Source organism: Carex rostrata, chromosome 25 (assembly GCF_964058835.1).
Source record: "Carex rostrata chromosome 25, lpCarRost1.2, whole genome shotgun sequence".
In the NCBI taxonomy this organism is placed as follows: domain Eukaryota; kingdom Viridiplantae; phylum Streptophyta; class Magnoliopsida; order Poales; family Cyperaceae; genus Carex; species Carex rostrata.
This window is the reverse complement of record NC_135942.1, coordinates 6,971,474-6,984,145: the sequence shown is the minus strand read 5'-3', so window position 1 is coordinate 6,984,145 and position 12,672 is coordinate 6,971,474. Positions and strand designations below refer to the sequence as shown.

The 12,672-nt window shown below is 35.3% G+C and overlaps 1 protein-coding gene across 2 annotated transcripts in view; it reads left to right on the top strand.

Annotated features, from left to right (window-relative positions):
• The window catches only part of LOC144576157 (clathrin adaptor complexes medium subunit family protein), a 74,422-nt gene extending 63,217 nt beyond the window's left edge, over positions 1-11,205 (top strand). The window contains exons 2-8 of one of the 2 annotated variants that reach the window (XM_078326442.1): positions 6,227-6,312; positions 6,405-6,527; positions 8,190-8,498; positions 8,694-8,983; positions 9,599-10,506; positions 10,662-10,766; positions 10,936-11,205. In XM_078326442.1, the coding sequence (XP_078182568.1) occupies positions 6,248-6,312; positions 6,405-6,527; positions 8,190-8,498; positions 8,694-8,983; positions 9,599-10,506; positions 10,662-10,766; positions 10,936-11,007 (1,872 nt within the window). In that variant the 5' untranslated portion in view covers positions 6,227-6,247 and the 3' untranslated portion in view covers positions 11,008-11,205. Of the gene's footprint in view, positions 1-6,167; positions 6,313-6,404; positions 6,528-8,189; positions 8,499-8,693; positions 8,984-9,598; positions 10,507-10,661; positions 10,767-10,935 lie in introns of those variants that run through there. The other variant, XM_078326441.1, reaches the window with a different exon arrangement.
• Positions 11,206-12,672: the final 1,467 nt, after the last annotated feature.

Here is a 12,672-nt window from a genome sequence, read left to right as displayed (position 1 = left end):
ATAACAAGAGAGAATCCTGTACTGTTCTTATTTGCATCATTTGCAAAATCTCCATTAATTCATGCATACAATTAATGCTCACTATTCTCAACAATACATTGCAATGGAGAAAAAGGAAGATCAAAAGAAGTGTGTTGGCATCTGTTACAGGGCTCTTTCCTTTCTTGTGAGAACTTTTCCCTTGTACATACATCGACAATTAAGCAAAGGGAGGGGCAATTGTACTTCTCTTGCTAGGTCCAAAGGTGAACACATACACACAAAAAAAGAAGTATATATATATCACCCAATTGTTGATATACTTTTGTTTGAGTATTGTACATTTTTGGTACGTAGTATTCCAAATATATTTATGCAACAAGTCAAATATACTCGTCAATTTGTCATATATATATACCAAACATCCTTTTGGCCCGATTAATCGGCCGATTAGTCGTTGGCAGTGACCAAACCATCATGGATTTTTCCGACTAATCGACCGATTATTCCCGATTGTAGCCGATTATTCCTGATTATTTCCGATTAATCGCTTGGAATTATCCTATCCATTCAACCACCCCATCCCATTATTTACAACACTGATGTGTACTCTGCATCAACCAAGTTAGTTAAACATTAGTATATATATATATATATATATTTTTTTTTTTTTTAATTTGTATGAACCCAAGTATCATTTGTCACATGATTTCTTGTATCAAATATTGGAACCTTTCTTGTTTGAAATGTATGTTTTTTTAGTAGACTTGAACAAGAAGTTGCACTTTGTTGTCATGATTTTTAGTATTGTTTGCAAATATTAATTCTACATCTGTTGGAATATATATATTTTCCTATAGGCACAGAAGAGGGGAAGGTAACAAGTTCTTTGACAGCAAAGTATGAGACACAAGAAGAAAAGAAAGAAGCTTTAGAAGAAGAGGAAAAAAAAAACAGAGGGAGGTCAAGGATTTTGAGGCCTGTTAAAGAACTAACCAGGGTTACATCAAATATAAACGAGAAATCTCATGCTTACATAGAAGATAAAAAGAGATCTTTTGCTGATCAATAGACAGCAGTTGAGAAAGGGGAGGTAGTACAATTGGCTAGGAAAATGTCCTAGAGTTGTTATACTTAAAAGTCGAGAGTTCGATTCCCCCTCACAAACCTTGGTAGCTACTACCAAGTTTTCAAAAAAAAAAAATCAATAGACAGCAGTTCATTTATTTTTCTTTTTATGCTATCAATTGTTAATTCTAACATAGCTTAATTTGTAACAAAAATGTATAATGGATTGGTTGATATCTGGTTTTTAGATAGGCTAAGATCCTTCTGATATATATTGTGTGGTCTGAACCTAGATTTGGTAATATCAAATGAAATATATACTATATATATGATGTATTCTTTACATTTTTTTTTTCAGTACAGGATCAAGTTCTAGAATCAAGTGAATTTTCTATAGCTAAGAACAAAATCAGGTGAAATCATCAACTACGTACTCTTGTTAGGGTTTAGTGTTTAAAAAATACTCTTATTATTATTATTATTATTATAAAGAAGGAACACATGTGCCTTTACCACTAGATCACACAGTAGTTTTAAAAAAATGTCTATTTTGTTTTCAAATTTAAATTGTAGGAGGAGAAGGATAGATGAAGAAACTTTTTTTTATTTCTTAAAAACTTATTCCCTCCTTGTTCCAATATTAGAGTATCTATATTCTAGCAACTCAAATGAGTTTTTAAATAACTGTTAACTACTTTTTAGAAATTAAGGTATCTAAAGTTTCTAACTCTCACATTCTTAAAATTAATTTTAGAGTTTATATTGAGACACGTTAGTAATAAATTAAAAAGGAGAAATAATTTGAGTCAGTCATTTGGCAGCATGGAGTTTATAAACAATTTCTTAACAATAAATTTTTATGTGTAATTTTTAAATAAGAAACTCTCTCAGATCTCTGAAATTAGATTAAAAACTATCACATCATATTAGAAATTCTCATAATATCAGAGATGTAGATAATCTAAGCTCATTAATAAATATGTTTTTCGTTAGTATATTGGTATTTGAGATTTTATGTAACTGAGATATGTTATAGTAGGTGTTTTTTCTCTATGTTCTGAGTTTGTAAAATCACTTCAAGATGGTGATAGGTTGTGTGATCTTTTTTTTTTAGAATATGTTTATGTGTAGCATAATCCTTCAATAATCTAACATGTTATAATTTTAGAAATTACACTTTTACCATTAATTGTGAATAAATAGGAGACGAATATTTTATTAAATAAATTGGTTATAAAATGAAAAGTGTTTTTTCTCTATGCGGCTGTACGCATGTTGTATAGGATTTATGCTTGTTTAAGATGCATCAAAGTTCGTGCACGAATCCAAGAAATAAAAATGATGGAAGTGGAACAAAATAATTTAACAGCTTTGGTGGGTCAGCTTGTAAAATTAACCCTCCATCTCCGGAATTCGTATCCTCTACATTAACAAAAAAGGAATCTTTTAAGTTAATGCATCTGAACTGTCCGATCAGCTTCAAAACTAGTGTGAATTAGATCCGCACTAATATTGAAGACCCCCTTTGTTTTAAGCGGGGACTGGATAGGCTCCGTTTACAATCGGACTGTCGATATGTATTAACTCAAAAGATGTTCTTTTGAATTAATGCAGACGATGCGGACTCCCATCCCTGTCGAATCCGTGAAGAATGAGATCTGGATCGTCCATTTTAACCTTGAACGAATCTTTAAGGGGACTCCTCCACGTATCCTCTGAGATATCTCAACTTTTGCGTGACCGACGTGTCCGGTGCCTATTCGGTGATAGCGCAGGGGGCTTGTATTATTTGTGTTTGCATTTTTTCGCGAATAATTTGTCAACTCGCGTTTTATACGCGTTTTATTCCCGAATAAAATGTATTATATGTTTTTCTGCGTTTTATACGGAGTTCGGTTCAGTTATGTGAAAAAAAAAACAAATTACACGTGAATTATACGCAATCTTGTCACTATGCTCTCATCTAGACATCCATCATGTGAGCTCTACATGTAGGGTGAAACTATAAAATTGAGATTGGAGAGACTAAATAAGCTACCGTAGTATTGTTTTATTTTACGAGGAATGATTGAAAAATATTAATTTGTAATTGCAAAATTAGAAAGTGTAAAGAACAGAATTGATAATTTATATTTATTGAGGTGCTTAATAATCTTTTGTAAGAAATGAAGACCAACTAGCAGATATGTTTACTAAAGGAGAACGGAGGACATCGGACCTACTTTTAGGTTCAACGAGCATGATGACCATTCGTAGGGGTGTACAAAAATACTGCCGACCCACCCGACCCGTCTGACCCGTCCGACCCAATCCGTATTTTACCGGGTTGAGATGTTACTGGGTCGGGTACGGGTTGAATTTTGACAAACCCGTTACTCTGGGTCGGATCATAAATTTGCTCTTAATAACCCGTTTATACCCGGACCCAGTCTCAAATCTACGTTTATACATTTTTACCACTTTTTTTTTTGATTCAAAAGGCCCGTAGGCTTGCACTAACTCATTCATACAATCTTCAAAGCTATCTACATCCATACCTATTCCATCCATTCACCCTACCCAAATTTGCTAGTGAATGTGCCTTAATCAAATCCTCATGCTCCTTGTTGCAGTATACAACCCTGAATTTAGATTGTGACTCTACCCTATATTTCCAAGCTTGCCAAATTTCTAGAAAAGACATCCAGTCAGAGATATTCGGGAGCCTTGCATTGATGGACAAAACCATTTCCCTTGAATCTGACAAGACCAGCTCTTCACCATTTGCTAATTCTTGTAAATTTTTGAAACCTTCTAGAATGGCTTGAGCCTCTGCCTGAGCCGGAGTGTGTGCCTGCACAACCTTTGACACCCACTTGACCATATCACCATTCTTCAATAAGCATATTCCTATGCCTGCACGGCCCCCTTCATCCCAGGAACCATCAACAAAGCATGTGAAGTTGCATACCTAATCAGAGAGTAGGGAGCCATCAGCCTGTACCAGCAGCACTCTGGGTCAATTTTGTCGGGCAACGTTATTTCTATTTTATTTATGTTTGTCACTTTTATTTGTACTTTAATAAAAAATAGTAAAAAGGTATATAATATATTTTCGATCAAAATTATAACTCGTTTAACCCGTCTAACCCGCATAACCCGTATAAAAAAAATATATGGGTTGGGTTGGGTTATGGGTGGGTCAAGTAAAGAATTTTTTTGGGGGAATTTCACGTATACCCCTCAAAAACTTTAAAATTACGTATTTCCCCCTCTAAAGTTTGAAATTACGTATTTCCCCCTCTAAACTTCAAAAAATCACAAATTTACCCATTTTATTGTATTTTATATTAAAACTCATTCTAAAATCTTAAAATACCTATTTTACCCTTTATTAAAAGCATATAAAGCCCATCAAACTCAAAATTGAATCTGGAAAATTTTTCTACCATCCAAATTGCTTTTAAATATGCGTGCGCAAGATCAGCATGAATCTTGATGTGAACACGCACGCATATTGATGTGATATGCACAGATCTTAATGCGATGCGCACCAATCAATATTGCTTTAAGATCCGTGCATGCTAGATCAACACAAAATTGAAGCACTATGCACAGATCTTAATGCGATGCACACGGATCAAACGGTAGATGAACCCTTTAGATTTAAATTTGAGTTTGATGGGCTTTATATGATTTTAATAAAGGGTAAAATGGGTATTTTAAGATTTTAGAATGAGTTTTAATATAAAATACAATAAAATGGGTAAATTTGTGAGTTTTTGAAGTTTAGAGGGGGAAATATGTAATTTCAAACTTTAGAGGGGGAAATACGTAATTTTGAAGTTTTTGAGGGGTATACGTGAAATTCTCCCAATTTTTTTAACCAGTGTAATCGGGTTGGATTCAAATTTTAATAAAATATCATCAACCCGCCCGTTGTACACCCCTAACCATTCGATTCAATTTAAGATTTGTGCGCACGGAAATTGAAACAAACACGCATACAAATTTAAGTATTCTGCACGATTCTTAAAGGATATTGACGGTGATTAAACCCATCAAACTAAAGTAGGTCCAATGCTCATCGGACCTACTCTCAAGTCTTACTAAAGGATTATAACCAAGATCATTTAAAGAAATCAATCTAGGATTAATTAACAAACTTGAGAGGAAGTGTTGAATATATTAAATCAAAACATGACCTAATTAGAATAATTAGAAAATAACAGCTAGTACAAATCTGTGTAATCAAGCTATATTTAGCAGTATAGATTGGACCCGGCCGGGTCAAATCTGCGCGAGAATGTGACATGCATTTAATGTTTTCTTGAATATTGTGTTACACTCAAACTCAACAAACTTAAAAATTAGAGATCTACATGTATTTATAAAAAAAAATTGAAGTAACATTTTATTGTGTTTTTTTTTTAGTTTTGGGATAGCTTGTAGTAACAACTGATACTTTGCCTGTGAAATCTACATACATTTATAAATTTTACAAAGGGTAATGAAACAAAAAATACATAAACTTTACAAAGGATAAGAAACATAAATTTGGGACAAAATGAGAATGGGTAATATGCAATGAAATAGCTTTGGGACAGATCCATCAAAAAAGAAATAGCTAAATAGCTTTGGAATAATGGGACAGGACTCTTTCAATACGGTACCCTACGTGTAGAATGAGATCTGGATCGTCCATTTTAACCTTGAACGAATCTTAAAGGGGACTCCACGTATCCTCTGAGATATCTCAACTTTTGCGTGACCGACGTGTCCGGTGCCTATTCGGGGGTGATGTAGGGGGCAGTATTATGTCTGCTTTGAGATTCGTGTACAACGTATTTAAACGGTTGAGATTTTCCATAAAGTCACGCAAAGTTTGAGATATCTCAGAGGATACGAATTTTCATCGAGTCCGCATCGTCTGCATTAACTCAAAAGAGAATCTTTTTTGAGTTAATGTATCTGGACCGTCTGATTATAAACGGAGCCCATCCGGTCTCCGCCTATAATGTAGGAGCTCCTTAACATTAGTGTGGATTTAATCCAGACGAATCTTAAAGCTAATCTGACGGTCCATATACATTAACTCATATAAGATTCCTTTTTAAGTTAATGCAGAGGATACGAGCTGCCGATCATCGCCCTCTCCAGTCTCAAGTTCCCTTTTTCTACTAAAAATTTCTGCTGTGAGAACTGAGAAAACCATATCACCATGGCAGGATGTAGCATCAGAGCAATTTGGATTCTTACTCCCCACGACTCCATCGCCTTTTCCAGGTATGGAAACTCTCTATCTCTCTCTCTCTCTTCCTCCCCTTCCCTCTCTCGGTGTTTTTCACTGGTAAATGGGATCACAAATGCTATATCAGGACATTCCCTGTGGTGGAGAGGAAGTGGCGCTCCGCCTGCGAAAGAGACGGTGAAGTGGCAGCTCAGGTGCCGCTTCCTTCCGACCTGGAGCTCGCTGCGGCGTTTTCTGATCGCAAGCTAAGGTCAGATTTCTTCTTTCTTTCCACTATTTTAAGAAGGTGAACTGATAATAATCTTAAGAAAAGTCTCCTACGCATTGTTTCCAATAGTTTTCTCCCTATAACTGCACTGAAAATAATTCAAAAAGAGCATACTTATGTTTTTTTAGTACATACTTATCAACTATTATCCACAAAAAGGTTTAAATTTGTACTAAACAGTCCAACAGTTTATACAAAACAAATGAATTTTTCATATAATCTAAGTGGAATTATAGAAGATATAGATGTATATTATTTAAACAATTGTAACGATTTCAGCACTGATTCATTTATAATGCATGAAGACAAATATTAAAAATTTCAACTACATAAACCCCCAAAAAAATCAAATAAAACCTGAAAAGGAATGAACAAAACACAATAGTACAATACTTATAGCGGGCTTGACCAGCTTGATATCTATTTATGACTGTTATTAAAGTTACCATAATTAAACTGTTTAGAATGACTACTAAACCATTATGCGAGAAATTGCTTGGCATTAGCCACACATAAAGATTCTAAGTGTACATAATTGAACTCGCTGGAGATGATACTTATGTTGCATTGCTAACAAATGCTTGTGTCTCCTTGCAGTTCCAAATACCTAAAAATTAACAGCAAAGACAACAAATTCAATACAAGAAACTAAGTTAAACAAATGAAAAAGATATGAGAAAGTGAGATGCACAAGAAGTTGCTTTGGAAGGGGCAAGCAACAAATCCATAAAATGCCTTGCTTAGAGAAGAGGCACTTTAGTTTGAAGGGTCTTGCTTAGATTTACACCACTATGTCCAAAAATAAGGGGACAAACCCACAGCAACAGGAGAGGTAGGAAGGCATGCTGAGGAGAAGAGAAAAGGAAAGGGAGCCATGTATGTGGAGAAAGGAAAGATAGCCATGTGAAAGAAGAATGGAGGGTTGAGAGTTACAAAGACACCCCTCCTGTTGGGTTCTGATCTCTCCTCTTTTATAAAGTTTGAAAGAGTCGTAGGTTTGGGCATGGATTTCTTGAGGTTGTCTGGAACAGAATAGAATGCTTTAGAGAGTCCTATTGCCAAAATAACCAAGAATCAGTACAGATGTCACTGTATGAAATGGAAAATTAGAACCCGGGAGATTTTGACTAGGGATTATAGGTCTGAGAATTTTAATACTTATAGTTTAAAAAAATTGACAAAAAGAGAAGTGCCTTCCCTTTTGCAATGCATTTTGGCTTTTGAAATGTCCTGCTTTATTGACCCAATGTTGAAAGATAGCAGTCTCATTGTGTCTACCTTAACATTATATATTTGATGTTTTCCATTAACAAAGAAAGTCAATTTATTGGACTGCCATGTGTGATGTGTGCTGATGATTAGAGTAGTTTAAGTTGTTGTCCATTGAAGTTACTGAAATAATATTGAATTAGATAAAACTACTTTATTAGAAAAAAAAAAAAAAAAAGTTCAACACTTACCTAAATTAATGGGTCTATCTCTCATTGTTACATTGTATTTTCAGCATTCACTGTTAAAGTGGTTAGCGCCATTACTAAATATCACTAATGCAATGTTATTTTTCATGGATCTATTTTGTGTACTTTCTTAGTTTGTTTCTTTTAAGATGCCTTGCTGAATCACCTCCACACAAATTTGTTTCAGGGAAGGATCAGTACGTGGTTTTGGCATCCGTGTTGGCTCATCATCTCCTGGTTCAGATTCCTGGGTCGATGACCCTGTAACCCGCCATATCATCACAATTTACATAAACCGAGAAGAAGCAGAAGGATATATGCTATGGCCGGTGATTCTTCATACCAGTGCCAATTACTATGTTCTAGTATTGCCTTTGGTCGAGCCAAAGAAAGTTAAAGAGTACAAAAAGTTGTACGAAAGGAAGGATTGTGGAGGCTCAGTTAAAGAAAATGACAGCCTTTCATCACTCCTTCTCAACCTCCCTTGCATCACAGGGTAATGTAAGTTCTTTAGAAGTTGCAAATATTAACATACAAGTATTACAATACCCATACAAGTTTTGATGGTACTGTATCAGCCTAAAGCAGTCCACAGAGGAAAGAAAGATTAACAGCAATTGAAGATGTAAGAATTTGTGATATCATAATTATGGATCAAAGAAACCTTGATATAACACTGTCATGATTGTAGGGCATTTATGGTGGCACATGCAATTGGGGATCTGATATCAGGTGAAACATCTGACCCAGAGGTGGTAGCAACTTCTTCATCTGCTGTTGGTGGGCTATTAGATACCTTAACAGGTAGCATTGGTATTGCTGTTGCACCTCGACCCAAACCCGCTTCTGTACCCATTTCAGCTTCAGCCTCTTCGTCTGCGACATTAATGGGCTCAACTTTGGTGGATTCATCGAGAACCATGACCAAGCCTATTGACAAGGATTTGCTTAGAGGCTTTATTAGCGGCTCCATGCCGTATGGTTAGTATCTTATATTTATTTTATTCACTTTTAAGAATGTTTTCATGGTTTTGTTTTGAAATCATTTTTCTGTATTTTACAGTATACTGCACGAATAACCAGTATAACATTTTTACATGTTGTATATAACATCCAACTGGCATGTCAGTGTTGTGGGTGCATATATTCTTTGGAGTTTTTAAAATTTTGCTCTTAACATAGTGGGAACAGTGACTACAACACCCGTTTTGCTGGAAAATCAAGGATAGTTAAATTAACATCGGTTTCAAGGGTTATATTTGCAAATAACCAATAATCAATTTTGTTAGTTTCAAACATGAGGGTTGCTGGGTTAACTTAAAACAAAGTAAATATTGGATGCAAATTGTAAAATCCTGTTTCCATTTCACATGCCTGCTAAATCATAAAATATCTTTTCGAAATTTCTCTTTTGACCTACCAAAAATGAGAAATAACCTCAAATATTCCCCATACCCCTCTACTCCCCATTTAGATAATGTCAGAATGTACTTCTCCTTGGCATGTATTATCGATCAATGATTTCAGTGACCAAGAAGGGAGTCTTAAGGTCATAAGTTCCTTTCCTTGATTATTTGTTATTCTATATCTGACTAGGTACACCTCTTGACCTCAACCTGAACAATATAGCTGCAATCCGCACAACTGGGTTTGGATCTGCTGACCCCCCACCTGTTGACCTTCGTCAACCTGCTTGGAAACCTTACCTCTATAGAGGTCGTCAGAAAATATTCTTCATGACACAAGAAACAATAAGTGCTGCATTATATGACCGTGAAGATATACCCGATTCATTCTCAATTTCAGGCCAAATAAACTGTCGTGCTGAACTAGAAGGGTTACCGGATGTTCAATTGCCCCTTATCGGGTTGAAATCCGCAAAGGCTGAGATCCTCTCTTTCCACCAAAGTGCCCAGTATTCAGATCATGGGGAGGAAAAACAAGCCATAAACTTCTCTCCACCAATTGGCAGCTTTGTACTGGCCCGATACCAGGTCTCTCACGCCACCAATCCAGCACCTGTTAAGGGATTCTACCAGCTATCATTGGTGTCAGAAGACGGAGGTCAATTTTTGTTTAGGTTGACACTAATGGAAGGCTATAAAGCTCCTTATTTCATGGATTTTTGTTCCATCACAATGCCATTTCCTAGGAGGAGAATACTGTCTGTTGATGGTACACCCTCGGTAGGCACTGTTTCTGTGACAGAGAAGCTGATAGAGTGGAAAATAGTGGCAAGTGGCAGGGGTATCTCAGGAAAAACAATTGATGCAACCTTTTCTGGGACAGTTAGGTTTCACCCAAGAGTGATGAATAAGTCTTTATCTATTTCTCTCTCTAAGTCAGTATTGGGTTGCACAGCAGAAGAGGATAGTGATGAGGAGAAAGAATCTGCGAACAATAGTGTTAACGTAGATGATGTTTTAATGGAGAAAATGAATAGGGACTTACAAGCGGTTGATTTCGAGGAACCATTATGTTGGCAAGCTTTCAACTATGCAAAGGTAAAGATGTGCTTTTCATGTGATTTCAATAATATTATTAGTTCCATTTTATTTTGCTGAGATGGTATGTCATTGATTTTCCAATTTGTCCAACCATGTTGAGTTTCTAATTTTGCATTTTGACTGACTACAAATGATGTATGCTGGCTTTGTAGGTATCTTTCAAGATTACCGGTGGCACATTTTCAGGAATGACAATTGATCCCAAATCTGTTAGCATCTATCCAGCTGTAAAAGCACCAGTAGAAAACTCAATGATGGTACTGGTCAAACTGTTTTAATTTTAATTTTTTGTTACTTTCTGCAGTTCTCATTTACATTTTGGTATTTCATGAAAATGACTCTTTTTCTTTCCAGGCAGTGTCAGTAGTTTTGACAAACTTTTTAACTGCACTAATTATTGTTATGTGATGCTTTTGTTATTGAAAGGTTACTTCTGGAGACTACATTTTGTGGAATACACTGGCAAGATCTCCTCATGCTGCTGTGTCCAAAGATTAATTTTGATTGCTTTCTTTGCTTCTTTTTTGTTTATCAAATTTCCTGTATAGAATACATTTTTCTTACCTTCATCCTTTTGTCCTGAGAACTGAGAAGTGAGGACTGCTTCTGTTTCTCTTAAAAAGATCCATTTTCCTGTATTTTTTTTTGTTTGTTTTAATTGTCAAACAGAGCTCAAATTTACTATTCGCCATCAAACTTCGATATCTGTACAAGAGTATGTTTTGTTAGTTTACTGTGGTCAATATACTGGCTCTGTCTTGGACCTAGATTGAAAAGAGCAGATTGATTTCAAATTAATCCAAATACTTGTTGTGTCATCTGACATGCTCGTTTTCATCTGCAATAAACTTGTTCCGAAACCAAGGAGCTGTAAAAGCAGTCGACGGAGTTAGGTGGGGTGCCATCCCATGCTGCTTTTATCTTGGATGTGCTGTGATTTATCAGATTTGCAGGGGGGGGTATCAGTGGTGACTGGTAACCATGGGCTGACAACTGTTCTTGATCATCCTGCAAAGTTTTGAAATGTGCCATCTCTAACAGATATAAAGGAAGTGACTGAAGAATGCGTTTTGCGATTAACCACTATGTTAAATTTGAGATGTGATGCCGTCGTATGCATGAAGAAGAGTAGGATTCAATTTCAATTTTTTTAGAAGATTCTGCAAAAATTATCAATAAAAACAATTCAAAGAAATATATAAAATTTGATTTCTAAGTACATTTTAATAGGGAGATTATGTTGAGCAGTTTAGATCGATTGTTTGGATTTTAAAAACAGAGATAAGTATGTAAGGTATGCTTGAGTTATGAAAGACATGAGTCATTTGAACCGTGCTCCAAGATAGCTTGATAAGCATAGCACACATTAACTATGCTCTGCAAAAATTATCAATACAAACGAGTAGAAATAGGGTGTTCTTAAGTTCCAAAATTTATCAGATTGACTTCAAAATTTATCGGATTGTTCTTAAGTTCCAAAATTTATCGGATTGACTGCAAAAATCTACTTCACGAGTGATGCGTTTAAATGTCAAATTTATAAAATTTTAAATTAATTTAGTATTAAGTCAAGCGTTAAAAAAACAATGAAAATGAACATATTAAAATTAACTTATAATTTTTATAATTTTTTTTACTACTTGATTTTATATTAAATTAATTTAAAATTTATAAATTTAATATGCAAATACATCATTCTTTAAGTAGATCAGTTTTAACAATTCAATTTTTTTATTTGAAGTAATTCTGATATATTTTAGAAGAAGAAAAAATGATAAACTTTAAAACACCCTAATTCTACTCCCGTAGTGGAAAAAATTAATGCGTGTTGTGATTCATCGTTTCGCTTTGAAGGGTATAGGTATTTGCGCAGATACAGGAAATGGACTCTCTGGATTGAGACGAGTATTGGACTATGGGACTCACTGTTTTACGGTACTGATTAATTCAAAGCTGTGTTTATTTGGGAATATCGCAAGAGGCTAAAAAAGTGCCATGTCCTGCTGTGATTAATATATCGTGACTTTGGTCTCGTGTCGTGTCGTAACTAATATGTTATGACTTTGGTCTCGTGTCGTGCCGTGTTGTGATCAAATTAATTTTTCACGTGCCGTGACTAAAACATCAGTGGTGGTCACGGCACGCGAGTCACGCCATGTCCAA